This window comes from Gadus macrocephalus, chromosome 16, assembly GCF_031168955.1.
Source record: "Gadus macrocephalus chromosome 16, ASM3116895v1".
Classification (NCBI taxonomy): domain Eukaryota; kingdom Metazoa; phylum Chordata; class Actinopteri; order Gadiformes; family Gadidae; genus Gadus; species Gadus macrocephalus.
In genome coordinates this window covers 14225964-14242698 of record NC_082397.1, presented here as the reverse complement: position 1 = coordinate 14242698, position 16735 = coordinate 14225964, and the positions used below count along the sequence as shown (strand labels likewise).

At 43.2% G+C, this 16735-nt stretch overlaps 1 protein-coding gene across 1 annotated transcript; it reads right to left on the bottom strand.

The window, feature by feature from the left end:
• Positions 1 to 470: 470 nt before the first annotated feature.
• Positions 471 to 15540, bottom strand: tlcd2 (TLC domain containing 2). The gene is made up of 5 exons (XM_060076421.1): positions 15253 to 15540; positions 14847 to 15093; positions 14652 to 14734; positions 11604 to 11686; positions 471 to 2292 (listed from the first exon to the last, which is right to left on the bottom strand). The coding sequence occupies exons 2-5, from the start codon at positions 15023 to 15025 to the stop codon at positions 1912 to 1914; spliced, it is 726 nt and encodes a 241-aa protein (XP_059932404.1). The 5' UTR covers positions 15026 to 15093; positions 15253 to 15540; the 3' UTR covers positions 471 to 1911.
• Positions 15541 to 16735: the final 1195 nt, after the last annotated feature.

Sequence of the window (16735 nt, the reverse complement as noted above, 5' to 3'; positions counted from 1 at the left end):
ATACAGTCATTAATAACAATAAACACATTCATATTCAGGGTGGAAAGCTGCAGAAGGTAAAGCTGCCTGAAGAGTTTGCAGAAATGGAACCGAATAAATGTATGCCGATAGACAAATCAAAAAAACACAGCACAAATTAAGCTTTTCTTATACAAACATGTCAATAGTAAGTACATTTGGAAATCACTGCATCCCAATACTTTGGGCTGATTAGGATGAGTGGATAACATGTTTCATTCAGCTATTTCCTGAAGTCGTAAACCAGTAACTTCGAGGCCAAGCCTATCATTCAAATGCAATTATTCTATAGGGCAGCAAATTAGACTACCAATCACTGTGCACCCACATACTTGTAGCCCTCTTTAGGATCTCCAACAGCCAATATCAATATTGACATGCTGTTTCACACAACAGGGCAAACTATTTTAGTTCAGAAAATCCCAAAAAATAAAGAAAGAACTGAAGCACAGTGCTGGACCACATCATGGCTTTAACATTTAATATCAATTAAAGTAAACAAATAAACTGCACAAATGGCACAGCAGATTTTCTTTTTTTTATCCTTTTCCAAAAGTTTTTCTTCACAACTTTTAGCACAAATAAATTACAAATATACAAAAATATCCATATACGATAAACCATTAAAAAAGAATAGCTTAATTTTTTACACAATGTTAACAGTTTTAAGAAATTATGCCAGGATGGAAATCGGTACAAAAGGCATAATGGTAGTGCTTGTATGCGATTTTAAGCTGATTCATTCCTTTCCAATCACTAATATATATATATATATATATATATATAAAAAAAAAAGGACAAAAGCAACAGCTCCTGCATGTTAATAGGCATATACTTATAGTAAAATAGTAAAATAGCACTGAAACGTATTGAGGTTATGAAAAATGTTTTGTAGCCAATGAGGTAATAGTATGGAGTGCAGCGCCCTCTGTATGCCAACAGTAGAACAACAACAACAATAACAAGCAGCCGTCTACTCCGTCTGAATGTTCATCTTATAGTCCAATTACTAATAGATAGGAAAATCTTACTACAATGCAACTGCAAGACACTGTCCAGTTTGTCTCGAACTGCCACATACGAAAGACAACTATTCCTTAAAAAGAGACATTAACATTTAGAGCAAGGTTTGTAATAAGCAAGAGAGAAAGCAAAAGCATATATAGTCCCTGAGGTATCAAGCATGTTTAGTTAAGACTTCAGTGCTTCAGTTAATTGAGACATTTTAAGACTCCACATACTCCAAAGTACTTGATAGAAGAGAAAATTATTACCTTTGAAAATAATGTTTAGCTGAAAAGTTATTACTTGTTCCACATACTGCATGTGGCATACTTCAAAATGGTCTCATTAACAGTGTTTACTTTGTTTGTAGAGTATCCAATATTATATTATACCCGAGTTAGCTTACAAGGTTGTACTGCACATTGACTTTTTTTTCTTCATTAATTCTTACATATTCTCAGGCGATACTCACCAGCATGTGAGGCTTCACAATAGCTTGCCCATTCCCATGGAACCACAAGCAAACCAAGGCCGTGGAAAGCTCTCTGCACAAAGCATGTCTGTATGTGCTGTTCCTATGTGCTCCTCCCAACTTCCTAGCACAGATATTCGGATACAGTGGGCCAAAACGAGGTAATTCACTAAGAACTGTTGTCTTTGGAGGCACAACGGACGCTTGTGTGACAATCCACAATTTCCAAAAAAAAAGAATCAGGCATTATTGTACAAAGTGTTGAGACTGATATAGTACATACACGTGTGTGTATACATATATATACGGCAAAACTATGTCTGGGAATCAACCGGATCTCTCCTACACAACCACCTCCTCCTCCTGCTGCTGCTCCTCCCCATCCTCCTTCTCCTCTTATCGCCACCTCCTCCTGCTCACATCTCCTTTTCCTTCTTGCCCTCCCGCGCACTGCTCTTCAGGAAGTCACTGCGCAGCAGGCGGCAGAAGAGCACGATGTTCATGGCGGTCATGATGGCCATGCCCACGCTGCCCACCGTGTAGGACACCAGGGGCACGTTGTCCCGGTTCAGCACCAGCCAGCGCGTCATCCAGGCCAGCGTGTTGATGCGGAACACCACGTAGGTGCCCAGGTTGACGATGCTGTTGACCCGGTAGGGGGTGCCCGACGCCAGGTCAGCCATGCGCAGCATCTGCCGCAGGTGCAGGAACACCGAGTTGATCTCCACCAGCAGGGCCACCACGGCGAAGCCCACGAAGCGGAAGGACAGCACCGAGATGCCAAAGCACGTGATCACCTGCGCGGGGTGAAGAGAGACAGAGACAGAGGTTGGTCATTTTGCCATTTGCTTATTTTTTACAGGCCAATCATTTGAGAGAGGTGAGAGAGACAGAGAAAGTGAGCGACTGAGTGAGTTAGTTTCATACGTTTACAAAACGCATAGCTGCAGGCCTTAAACTTTCGGAATGAAAACAAAAAGCTGATTGATCGGCAGGCTAGCACTTGATGTGGAAACTTGAAAACAAATCATTTAATATCTTCCTCCAATCTGAGAGTAAGACAGTGCATGACAATGACCTTTGGAATTCAATTCTTATGAAACGCCTGTGATGTAATCAACAAATAGCCACTAGGTGGCGGCAGCCGCCATGAGCCAACTACAGGGAATTTAGCTGAACCGAAAATTCGATAATAGCGAGAAAAACAACATAGCCGAGAAAGGCGTGCAGGCTTCATACCCTCCCACATTAGTGTTGTGGCAGGTGGAAAATCTGCACAACAGAAAAGCATTTGGCGCCAAAAGGGATTCCCGAATCCCTGGCAAGACTTGCCAGAAGCCGTAACTAAACCATTCATAAATCCACCAGCCTAATTACCATCTAGAAGAGGACAAAAGGGTATTCTGATACAAATATAGGCATTTAGAAAAAATAAAAAGTGCATATCGGATGCTGTGAACAATGGTTGGGGCAGTTTGAGAACTAATTAATTATAAAATAAAGCGTGGCCTATTGTCCAACTATTGGTATTTTGAGAATGAACAGTCTTCACCTTGCATTTGTTTATATCCCTCAGTGAGTGAAAGGTCAGGGCCAAAAAACGGGTGCCATGTTTGGAAACAGGACACGTGAGCACGATGTACTGTTGCGTGTGAAACGCACCACAGCTATAGGGTGGGGCGCCATAGGGTTAGGAGAGGGAGGGAGCAGGGAGTGGGCGGGCCGCGGGAGAGAGAAAGAGAGCGAGAAAGAGGGCAAGATGTGTAAAATACATGAAGACACACTTGGAGGAACAGCACTGTGCGCGCCATTGGTACACACACATCTTTAGCAAACAGCGGAAAAATACATGCATGGAAAAACACATGCATGGATAAACGTGGTGGGGAATAATTACAATAATGAAGTTACAATACATTTTTACTAAAGCTGTACAATAAAAAATGTCAGAAGTATAAAAGGATAGGATTTTAAGTAATTAATTGTTGAGTAATTAATCGTGATATACCTAGGTCACAGTACATTTACGTTAATTTAAGGCTTTACATTAACACAACTATCTCGTGGCACCACAAAAGGGCGTAGTATCAGCAATAACAACAAAAACATGATGCATTCTGATATACAAGTCCTATAGGTAGCAGAGATTTTGACGTAAGCGACAAGACTAATTTAAACTCCGGAACCCTCCTCATTGAAATTCCACTAGGGTATGGCAGGTATACTTCACGACCACTTCTAAAATAGATGTAGCCAAGCCAAACATCTGATATGGCCTTTCGTGTTTGAGGTCAGCAAGTGCAGCCATCCATGCACTTAATAAGTGTCTGCAAACAGGCACATCGTTTTTTTCTACATGGGATGGGTCCAGATTTTTGGATTCACCCTTACTTTAGTGTGTTGTCAGTTTCTGTTTTATCATCAACAATTTCTAAATAGGATAACCACTGAGGTAGGGGCAAGTGCAGTCGCACGCACAGTTCATACCATAACGTAATTTGAATGTGAAACACAATGAGCTTGATAAAAGAAACCTAAACATTTAAATCAGGCCCCAGAGGTTCTAGACCTTGAACACTGATGAGTATTTTATGTAAGCGTTATACAAGTGTGTAGATTTAAGAGTGAAAAGGTTGTTCCCTAAGGTTTTATGATGGTGGTCTCATCTTTATGATGTTTGAAGGACATAAAAATAAGCGGTAGTGTTTACCATAACTTCCACGACACTGATAACATCGCCTGTTGTAATGGGACACCTAACTGAAAATACAAAGAGCACAGCAACAATCCAACCCTAAAGCTGCTTGCACACCGCCGCGCGATAACCGCCCATGTCACCGCCTGGATGCCGGAGGGTTCAGCGTGGCGGTGTGAAGGGCCAGGGGTTTCCAAAAGCGGCTGCTGTCGCCGCCGGGCGGCTGCCGCCGAAAGGTTCAACGCGGGGAAAGCCGAGCGGTAGGGCAAAATCTGTGCCCGTTCACGTGGGCTACAACCGCTTCCTGGTCCAACAGCCGCTTTTGTAACCGCCTCCCCTCTGCCGCCCTTCCCTCATTGAAATGAATGGAGGCGGTGAGCTGCCGCAAGGCGGTGTGACGCCAGCTTAAGGTCGAAGCAGCTCAACACTTTTTTCTACCCACACATCATGAGGATGAGCACTTCACTTCAAGACATGTTTTCATGAGGTGTAGCCCAGGCAATTATTAACAGACAAAAGGGACAAAAATACAGGCTTATCATCCTGTTTAGCCAGCAAACGTCCATCCTAGGGTGACAATGGTTCCAACCTCAACCCGGCCACCGAGAGCATATGTTGGCCATCTATGTCTCACTATTGATATAAATGATACCAGAAACCAAGCCCCATTCTGTCAGTGGCCGGGGGGTGCACACTGGGTTTGGTAAAGCCATGTAATCCCCTTGTTGAAGCCAAGCATGAATCAGCATGAGCTGACGTTGTCCAGCTAAAACCCTGTTAAGTCTGGTGCTTCACACAAGAGGCTACACGTCAACAACAAGACCGACACACACAACCGTTTTCATAGTGGGTCAAAAGGTGACGGAAACCTCCTGACTATATTTTAAGTATTCACCTTCATGGATTTGCATGAACATGGTAAGGTAGTATGAAGAATGGGAGTAACTACACAAAAAAACAGGTGTTTTAACCTGCTCTGTATGTGTGAGTGAGTGAGTGAGATTTCAACTGCAACTTTGCAATTTTGCAATTTTGCCTTTGACTGGTAGGCAAGATGCATTCCAACCAATCACAGAAGAGATTCCAAGATGGGTCTGACATTAGCCAGGATTCGTATAAGATCAATGTTGGCTCATACAGAGTCAACTCAAACAGAATTTCTCGCACCTCATACCAGTCCCCTACAGCTGATGTATGGCTATACCAGTTCCAACAAATAATTGCTCCTAAATCCTAGCAACAGGTAAGTCAAGTTAAAAAAAAAAGACAGAAAGGGCATATGCCTAAAAAGGCCAGATCCTATCTAAATGAAACAAAAAGGGATGAATAACAGTGCTGTGTTTCTGTTTGTTTCCAATAATGGCCTCCCACTGAGCTCAATTAAAATCTGCACAACCGGTAGATTTTAATCAGATCCTCACTGGGATCTGACTGATCCCAGTGAGGATTCGTTCATATGCAGGGCGTTGAACCTTTCTATGCAAATGTATGTATGGATATGTCCAGCCTGGTGTCTTTCTGACTGTGTGGTTGCCATGTTAAAGCAACATGTAAAGGCTACCTTAACCAGTATGTCCAACACTATTGTCATACATGTTGATTAGTGATGATCTCTGTACATTTTTCACAAATCTTTCAAAAATCTTCGGTAAAGAAGTGAAAGAGGATTTATTGGCGTGTACAGGAAAATCTTAAGTCAAGGTAACAATACATATCCCCAAACAAAACAACTGTGATAACAAACTAAGAGTGTTGGCAGGACTGCAAGACATGTTCAGAACCTATGGACCATGTTAAACAAGAGGATTGAATGGCAAATGGTGAGATATGTATGTAGATCATCAAGGCCGTCAAGACTCGATTATTTAACACACACACACACACACACACACACACGCGCACGCACGCACGCACGCACGCACGCGCTTTCATCTGGCATGCTGGCTATGAAAACCATCATCATCCCATGTATGAAATCGATTCAAACTATAGATTTAAACTTTTCTGCCAAACCTGCTTGGCAGTGAAATAAATCAACGACGTTTTCAGATTTCTTTCCGTTAGGAGCATAACAGCAAATCATGCAACTGAGCAGATGACCAGACGTGACCAGGACACAGCTTCATGCTGCCAATCACCAGCGTTATTGGCCTTATTAGGAGTGAAAGCAGGGAATGTACCAGGAGGAAGTTAGATATCTTGTATAAAACAGTATGACTTTAGGTGCGTTTGCCTTCTTGTTGTTGCATCACAACAAATAAAAAGACAATGGCCGAAGCTATTCGGTCATCCAGTTGTTCTGCCTTAATACCCAAAAGGCTCCGGTTTTGAAATAAGGAAAGTTTAGGGATATGGGAACAGGGATCTGTTACCATCTGGTCCTGGTCAGATGTTTTGCGAGGAGCATTAAGGATGGGGCTTGAATTTACTCTGGGAAAACTAAATGGGATGATTACAAAACGCTACGAAAAGGCCTTAAAAGAGATGCATATAGGCTCATGATTGCATCACCATTCACTCATGGTCACAATCACTTAAACATAGTATAACCATGCACTGTCAGACTTTGTCCCTTAAGTTTGTGTTCACACACACACACACACACACACACACACACACACACACACACACACACACACACACACACACACACACACACACACACACACACACACACACACACACACACACACACACACACACACACACGAAGGCCATGGCCACCGTCATGAGACCTGCGTTAGCCTCAGTCCGACAACAGGCCGGAGATCAGCCAGCTGTCAGCTGACTCCAGCCACTCCACCACGGAATTTCATTTTCATGAATACTCATCCGTTTGCTCTGACAGAAAGTCACTGAAATAACATTGATAATTGTTTTCGCCTGCATCCCCATCACAGCAGAGAACAGAATGAATTGCCTGAAACTAAACTACCTCACATTGTGTGTTTGATGTGCAAACTGTAGATTCTTACTGTGTGCACATACTGTTACACATGTACACAAGCACACACACACACACACACACACACACACACAATAACATGCTCGGCCAGGATGTGTAGGTGGGTTGGAATTTCAGGAGGAACCGGGTAGGGAATTACCAGCATGTCTGAGTCATCGGGCGTAGCAAAGACCCAGTAGATCCCAAGTGCCCCACCTAGCTGTACATTAAACTAGTTTCCCTACCTCCACATGACTAGAGATATGCTCCTCGACCCCCCCAAAAAAGTGTTCATGCCAATGGATCAGCCAATGTCAAACAGCTCTTACACTGGAATGGGAGAAAAAAGAAGAAGGTGGGGATGTGTGGAAGAGACAGGGCGAATGGGGGTAGGGAACTGAAGAGGGGACAAAGGCTGCTGGATGGATTATAGGGGGCTCTGAGAGAGAGAGAGAGAGAGAGAGAGAGAGAGAGAGAGAGAGAGAGAGAGAGAGAGAGAGAGAGAGAGAGAGAGAGAGAGAGAGAGAGAGGATAATAATTAACAGAAAATACAACAATGAGAACTAAGGAACAAGAGAAGGCGAATACATTATTAATGTAATCACCTTAAAAACACGGTGTGTGTACATATGTGTTTGGGAGTCACTGCCTGCCTGTGTGTGCGTGCATGTGTGACTTCCTTAGACTGTGGTTCATGTGGAAACCAGATGTCTGTCATCGTGGCTGGAAATATATGCTGGATGAGGGTTCCCCTGCAACACACACACACACCCCTCTTTCTCTTCTCTACTCTGACCTGGACCTAGTGGATGTACCCAGAATGCAGCAACTAGGATCGTCTTCAACATACCCAAGTTCTCCCACATCAGAGCACTCCTACGCACCCTGCAATTGTTTGTGGCGGCTCTCTGGATCAGATTAAAGTCACTGGTATTTGTCCACTGTTCTGCAAATGGCTCCGGCTATACTGGATAATGTTAGTTTAAAGAGAGCCAGCCCTTGAGGGGAAAACCCCCATTTCAGGCATCCATGGAAACAGTCCTAAACTCCCCTCAAGTCACCAAGAAAATCCAGGCAGCCCTGAGAAGATGCAGTCAGGGCTTAAAAGAGATAATCAGGTTTATGAAAGGCTTTAAGGTTGTGGTTAAGATGCTTCACACCATGGATGATTACATAGAAGCTCCCTGCAAAACCAATATGATGCAATGTCTCATAGCTGCCGTACTATATTGTAGGTTTAGATGACAACGGGGGGCTAAAATAAACAGTGAAAAGATAAGGCGAAGCCAGGAAAACCTGATGGGCCGGGAAGATAAGGCTTCTGGTAAAGACGAGTTATTCTGGTTAAACTACCTGGAGAGAGCAAACCCTGGGCCGTCACCACAGTGCTATGCAGTGTCACCACATATAGATTCATTCATAAAATACCAACATGCGCCTCAGTCCAACAGGCTGAAGCCCAAAGGCCTGGTGATAAAGTTAGAGGATGTAACAGAACGAAAAAAGGTGAGGCTGTTGTCTGATAAGACTGGACAGGGGAAAAGCCGAACAGATGTGATTGGACACCGCATGCGCTCCCGCGTGATGTTGCTGACATTAGCCAATGGGAGACTCGTTGGCTACCTTGACTCTCATAAACTCAATTCCACCTAATGAGAAAAGGGTGATGGTATTTGTGGAGAGACATCCACCAAGATGGACATGTTATCTCCATGAAGGAAAATTATCCTAACGCACTGGGGTTTGTATTCCGGGTAACCGTAACGCCACTGACTTAGTATTTCCAAGCATGGTTTGGAAGACTTCCCTTGTTTCAGCAACGGAATAGCCGGTGTATAAGGACAGAATTAATCCAAATACACATTTTCCAGCCAGCTCTGTTTGACAGTGCCATAGTTCTGATTTTTAACGTGTATTTTAATGACCTCACTGCCATGACTGCATCCGGTGTCTGAATAACAGTTCGACAAGCCAAGGTTAAAGGTCATGAACTAACAGAGGATACGGACGCCCATAATTATCAGCCTCAATTGTGCTAGATGTGGAAATAGTCGCATGTTCTGGGTCTTTCTTCGACACTAGCAGACTGCAACTCTGAACTAAGTAACAAGGGAGGAATAATTTGAAAATGGAATGGAAAGAATTTGTTATTCCCCTCGTCCAGCAAGTTCTAGAGTAAGAACTTTTTTTTTCATACAGTGTAAGAGTAAAATAATAAGAACTTTAGAGACAAGAGCAGCCATTCGAATGAGGTCAGCTAGGTACAGGAAACGGTCCTGGAAAACACTGAGGCGATAGAATAGCAACAATAAGATAAGCAATTAGAGATTGTTACAATAGAGTTAATAAGGGTGAAAACATTTTTATATCTTTGGCCACAAAAAATAATCAATTACTTGGCTAAAATGCTATAAGAGTTTCTTTCCTTCCACAACCGCTACCACAAGCTAATTTCCGCACTGAGTTCTTGTGGTCCTACAGTATTCCACAGCTGCGTGTTCCTGTGTTAAAATGGAAAAACCAGAAGCAGTGGACTCCAAAGACCCTGTAATCGGTGTCAATCAGACGTGAAGCAATACAACAATAGGGTCTGTGTCAGATTCTTTAGCCAGTAATGTATTCATACAGCACTCAGAATTATTAACATTATGGAATGGAAATAACATGGTTTGTATGAATGGTTCACATTCAGTACTGTCATGATGATTTCCCTATTGCTGATGGCATAGCTGCAAGTGGCTTTAACTCTCAAGGCATTTGTCAAATTGTAGGTAACACACACACACACACACACACACACACACACACACACACACACACACACACACACACACACACACACACACACACACACACACACACACACACACACACACACACACACACACACACACGATTGATCACCCATTAGAGAGTTCAGCCCACCATGAGTAATAACAATGACTTATGAAGCACATTAAAAGACAACAAGTATTTCCTCTTTCCACCCGTTCCTTTCCAAATACATCTTTGTTTTCCATTAATCCTCCAAAAAAAAAAAAGAAGAGGGACCAAGTTACTAAATACAGGGCTGCACATCACTGGAAAAGGAAGGCGAGAGGAATAAAAAACAAAAAACACTGGCAGATACCCGGGTGTTGAGGGGGAGCGAGAAAAGCTGACCCAGTTTAGGGGTAGAGAAAGGGGAGAAAGGTAAGGTCCTCGCCGTTTTCTCCCCAAATTGTGATGACCATCTGAGGGCTGCCAGCCAAGTTGGGGCTCCTTCTGACTTAACTCCCAGAGAGGGAAGGCGAAAACAACATTAACCCGCCCACTCTTAACTGAATAAGGGTGTACTGCAGTGAGAGTCATTACTTCTGCAGTGAGAATCACAACTACTGAATGGCCTGCCACTACTACTGCTGTAGGAGCCACTACTGCTGTTGGAGTCAGTACCACTGCAGTGAGGGTCACAACTACTGCAGGGCCGATCACTACTTCTGCAGTGAGCGCAGCTACTACTGCAGTGAGAGTCACTGCAGCAGTGAAAGCCATGAGTACTGCTGGGAGAGTCCCGACTGCTGCTGTGAGAGTCAGTACTATTGCAGTCAGGGACAGTACTATTGCAGTGAAAGCCACTAGTACTGCAGCAAGATACTCAACTTCGGTAGTGAGTGTCACTGCAGTGAGTCACTATTATGGCTTTTAGATTGATCCAGTACTACGGCAGTGAGGGTCACTACAACTGCAGTGAGTGTCACCAGAATTGCAGTGAGAATAATACTGCGAGTTACTATTACTGTAGTCAGATTCCGAACTACTGCAGTGAGAGTGATCACTAATATAAATACATGTGCACCCCATACCAGTATAAATAATATGTCTGCTTTAAATTCCTTGAGCGGTTACTCAGTTGCCTTATTGCTGAATGCGTACATTACAACCCGTTATGCAACGTGCCTATGCACATTCGATGAAGCACTGGAATGTCACATACAAAGAATAAAGGACTGCAAGCCCACATCTACGGTTTCTGTCTCGATTCACCAACACAGAGACTAAGCATGAAGATCTGTTCTCCTTTACCTAAAACCACATGGAACAAACTAAGCCTCTTTCTCAAACAAACATCTTTAGACAATGCCAAATATGAGTGTCTCTTCAACTCATGTGAATGCCTTTCGTTACATTATTCACATTTACTTCCGGGAAACCCTGTCATTGCCACTGGTCTTTGGGTTATTTTGACAGAGCTCAGGTTGTTGATAAAAAGATGTGTGGTTAGCATCATAGGAGATTGGGGGAGGGTTCTGTAAGACACATACTTGGCTGTAAAACAGGTCAAGGCTTAAATAAGGGGATCAAAACTGGTGTATATCTGGACTTTTTTTTGTTAATGATTAACTGATATCAGCCCACAAGATACTCTCCCAAGACTTCCCTTGACCATTGTGTTTGCTCAGTCTTCAGCTCTCGGCTGAATCACTTACCACCACATGATGAAAGAGAAGTTCCCAGGACTGACTGAGCTTCTGGTGCACCACCATGTCAAAGAAGTCATAGATGAAATAACCTGTGAAGACATCCGGTGTTAGTCAGTTTTGTCCTCTTCTTTAGGCTTTTGATGCACCAACTCATAAACCCTCCAAATGCTAGTCGGCCTCCTATAGCTCAAGAGCAGCCTCTTCCAACATCATGCGTGTCAGTGTCGGACCCTGCTTCCATGACTACAACGGGAAAGGCAACCAAGATGTGGCTTGATGAGGAGCTATTTATACAATGCCCACCTACCCCCCACCAGCTATCGGCTGTAGCCATGGAAACTGCTTTTCAAACACTGGAAAAACAATGAGGCGTTTAAGATGAGGAAGGGGGGAGGGGGGGGGGGTTAGAATGAACCCTCTTTTGTGAATATGATAAAAACACATCCATCGGTCAATGTGGGACTATAGGCCTTATGAGAATTTAATATGGATTTTGTTTTTTGAACTCAAAAACATGAGCTGCTGTGTTCGTTTTTTTTTAATTTATAAACAGATTTTCTTTCCTCTTACTGTTCTGATCTTTAGGTTGCTCCACACATTGAGGGTAGTATCCCGCATAAGAAACCAACAGACTCTTAGTGTTTTTGACACGTCGATTGCTCTTGTATTCTGCAGGTAATTTGATGCCACTTCCATCCATAATTGTTTACATCTATGTGCACCGAGAACAAGCACATAGTACTAAACCTTTTGGTGGGCCCCAGGCGAGTATGGCAGCTCATCTATTATTCTCTCGCACATGCGTCCGGCCCCCTTCCTTTCAGACAGATTTCCAGAAGGCCTGTCCCAGGTTGGGCCAATCACAGTTGTTTAGCTAATCTCGGGCAGGTTTGCTAGGATGAAGCGGCCTATGTTTATTTATTTTTTTCATAAACAACAAAGATGTGTTCCCCTGGGTTAGAGTTGACCCTAACCGGTTGTTGCCGCCCATTGGAAAATCAAAAACTAAAATATGCATTTGTGAATCGGTCAACAGGTACAACGGAATCGCACAAAAAAAAGAGGTCAGAGGTCAACCCAGTTTATAGCAACAGAGATGTTGAGGAAGCTCGATGGAAGTCGACTAGCTCGTTCCTTTTAAGGGTGCACTCACACTAGGCCATCTTCACTGTACTCAAGTACGTTTTCCCCCTAAAGTCTAGATCGTTTGGCTAGTTTGAGCACACCATCCGTACTCAAGTACAGTTCAATTCTATAGATGCTAATGAGCCGACAGGCGCACACGCACGGAGACGCAACCTGAGCTGGATGACTTTTATAGTCCATGCGACCCTTCTACCCCATTAAACAATAAACATGGCGGCAAGCGGTTCACGAGTGGATTCACGTTGGTGCCATAGCGAGGTTGAGTGTTTGATAAAAAATCCCCCGTTCGTCACGGCGCGGGCTTTCTTGGTTCACTTGAGAAGGCGTGGCTGCGCATGGAGTCTAGACATCTAGAATAAATTGCATACGTAATTATTAACTTTTTTTATGAATGAAGACACCCGCATGCAAGAATAAGTTCACGTCTGAGTGTAGGCTGCAAAAATGCCAACATATTCTTTATTTGCTGACCATTTGTTTTTTATCCTGACAAAAGCCTCGTAAGGAAAGTTCCTCTGCGTCTTTCTCGTAGATCGCACGATCTTTCAACGTCTTTGTTTAACACGACTGCATCACCCTCTCACATGATCAGCAGCTCGCGGATTTCACTTTCTCTCCAGTTAGAACTGCTCATGATGATATCGCTGTACAGCAACACCCCTACCCAAGCCCCCCCCTTTGAAACGCGGAGCTGTCACATTTGCAACAGAATGAAACCCAATAAACCGCAAATGTGTGCAGGGTCCGGGAGGGTAAATTGGGGTGCTAGCTCAAGCAGGTAATTTACCTCGGGCAGTGTAAACGCGGGGACCGCACCGCGAAAAAGGCGGGCATAAAACGGCATATTTGGCAGTGTAAAAACGCTCAGTGAGAGAGGGCTGAATCTGAGGTAGAACGGTTTCAAAAACAACATAGTCAGTAAAGTGCCAATTGTGTTCTCTGTGTTGTTCTCCATTGTTGTTCTACTAAGCAGCGGACGCTTGCCGCTGACGTATTACGACTTGATGACGTTTTTACAAGAGGCAACCGTACTCGAGTACGGTACAGGGCAACTTTGCCTAGTGCGAATGCGCCCTCAGTCTGTCCGTTGTATGAGCCTGGGGTTGGGCCTAAAGCCACCAAGTGCATAATGACTGACCGTCCAAATGCAAATGTGCAGTTTGAAGCCTGGCACAGTCAGGACAGAGCTGAATGGCTGAGTATACAATAGACCTTGGAGTCCGCTGTGTCCCCCAGAATCAGACCATGCCGTGGGTGGGGACCAGGGGGGGGCATAAAGGAAGCGGTTCCACTCGCTGCGGGTGTTGGTAGGGGGGCGGGGGGCATGACTTCCCTCCATAGATACAGTTGCAGCAGACAGCGGGCATAAGTCCTCTGAGATCATGCACTGGTTATCCACATGGGTGTGGGATGTGGGCAGTATGGGACTAGTTTGGTGCCTGGGACGAACCAAGAATGCCCTCCATTGATTTTAGCTACAACCGCTGTTTCACTAGGAATGCAGGACATTCTGAGAATTCTGGGGGAGCCTGTGTTGAGCGACACAGATACAGAGAAGGGGATTGGTTTACAAGACTCTTGTGATGCTGAATGTTGTAAAGTGAGTTTGAAGGAGGACAGGGAGATAGACTGTCCATTAATTTCAGATACACATGGCAACAGCTTACCAAACAATTAAAATGTGCTTTTTTGGTAATGAGGTTAGAGAAAGTGCACCCATTTTGTAAGATACGTGCACCACAAATATTCTAATACACTGTTATTTGTATGCATTTTGTCTGGCTAATAGGCCTACATTTTAAGCTAAGGTAAGACTTTTGAAAAAAAACTGATCGCACGAATACATTGGGAGAATGTATGGAGTTGTCCTTGTCCCTCCTCTCATCCCAATCAAAGGGTCGTACTCACCAATTGAAACTGAAACCAACGCGTGAGAAAAAACAGAATGGGTCTCAATTAAATCTTCAGCCATCTGTGGGTGAAGGAAAAAGCTGAAAAGAAAGAAGAAATTTTAACCAAAAGAATGCGGTCCAGTTCAATGAGTGATTTAAAAATAACAATCAAAAACAAAACAAGGCCAATTGAGTGCCAAAAACGACTTACCAGAGTACTGCCCAGATGCCAGTGATGATACTGTGGACAAACGATGTACAGATATTTCTCCATCTCCATGCATTTTTGCACGCAGATTCTGGCATTGGTAATTGTCCGAACGCATTATTTACCAATCGGAAAAAAACGGCGGACCCAGCAGTTGTTAAAATCACTGAATTTAACTCCATGGTGTATTTGCTTTTGTGGAAAAGCTGGTGGTCGATGAATATTCCAAAAACAATGAAAGATGAATATCCTAAAGAAAGACCAAGAAAGACGTTCTACTTGAGAAACAGTTTCAGACGAATTATTAAAAAATTGTAAGCCTACATCAAACATCAAATTTTGAGAGATATATTCAAGCTGCTTTCCAAACATAGACGGCGTAATTGATTAATCTGTCAAAACAACTTACCTCAAGGTGTTCAGGATTTACATTTGAATCAAAGAAAATGGGACAATAGACTGTGGTCAAGGTGAATCTCCTTTTTTGGAATCGATATGAGGTGGTGTTAGAGGGCAAGCTCAACGCCTGAGGTGGATCAGGTCAATTATAAAAGCTCATTCCTTGCTTGTGTAACTTTTAGAGTACACTATATAACAACAGATGTCCCTCCCTACTGTCAGGGGGCGCGTCTAGTGCAGCCCTCGTGCGTTAACCACGCCCCTATTCGCATTGATGGTATTCAGTACTACTACAACTCATGACGATATTAGCCTGTATTCTTTGCGAGGTAGTGACGAAAAATTACAAACAGAAACTGTATTTTAGAGCCTTTGTATTGATATTGTACGTAGAGGGAAAGACGTGGGTCTACCATGGCTACACGTCAAAACAAACAAAACAAAAATACCACGTTTTTAGTGCCGCAGCGACACCATGTGGTTATCAAACGCGAAAAAAATGCGTGTTTCTTTGTTCGGTAAATAATAATTTTTCTAATGAAAAGCAAAGATAATAAAGAAGACAATTTGGAGTATTTGGCCCAAGAATGCACAAAGCTATTTCAAATAAAACTAAATACAATTTACAATTCAAGGTCCCAGGGGCATCTCAAACACTCACATATCTTGTCTCACAGCAAGATATGTGAGACTGACAACATACAAGTACAAAATACAACAAACAAGTACATGTCAAAAGCAGTGTCCACCAGGGTGCAAAGCTTAGGTCCACTAGGATGATAAGCTTAACCTTATGGAGGCCGGCACCAAACTTGATGTGGTACACATGGCTTTGAATGGGAGGGACCTTAAAGATACAGCTTTATGTACAATAACTTTGTAAATGTTATCATTAAACCTCCTGACCTTCCTGCAGGATATACGGCCATAACATCTAGAGCAGACCCTGTCGGATATACACACCTCCACAACATTATTATCATACAAATATGATATTATCTTGTGGATTGGAAGATTAGGCTATGACATTTCCCCATCTGTAGCGTGTGACCGTTTTGTCTTCCACTTTGACTTTCAGTTTTTGATATCGGAAGTGGTAGAGTTGTTTAAATTCATCATTTTTAAATTCAAGAAATACAAACTCTTCCTGCTCGTTTTCTAATCATAACATATCTCCAATTTTGCAGACATTTAACTCTATTGATCGCAATAAGGTTGGGAACCAGACAAATCCAAGAGGTCATGCTTTAATTGCTCTGGTGTATGTCTGCACCCTTTGATAACCCCCTTTGGAAAACGATAATGAACTAAGAGGTTCCAAACTGTATTTGCGAATCAGTCTGGGATGTCAGTCTAGTATTGTCAGCAGCGAGGTCGACAAGAGCATGACTATTGTCATCAAAATAGGTGGGATCCAACGCTGTGGGAACCTTCAAAATAGAGGTGGAGGACCAGTGCATGCTTGAAAATAGAACAAGATATAACCAACTGAG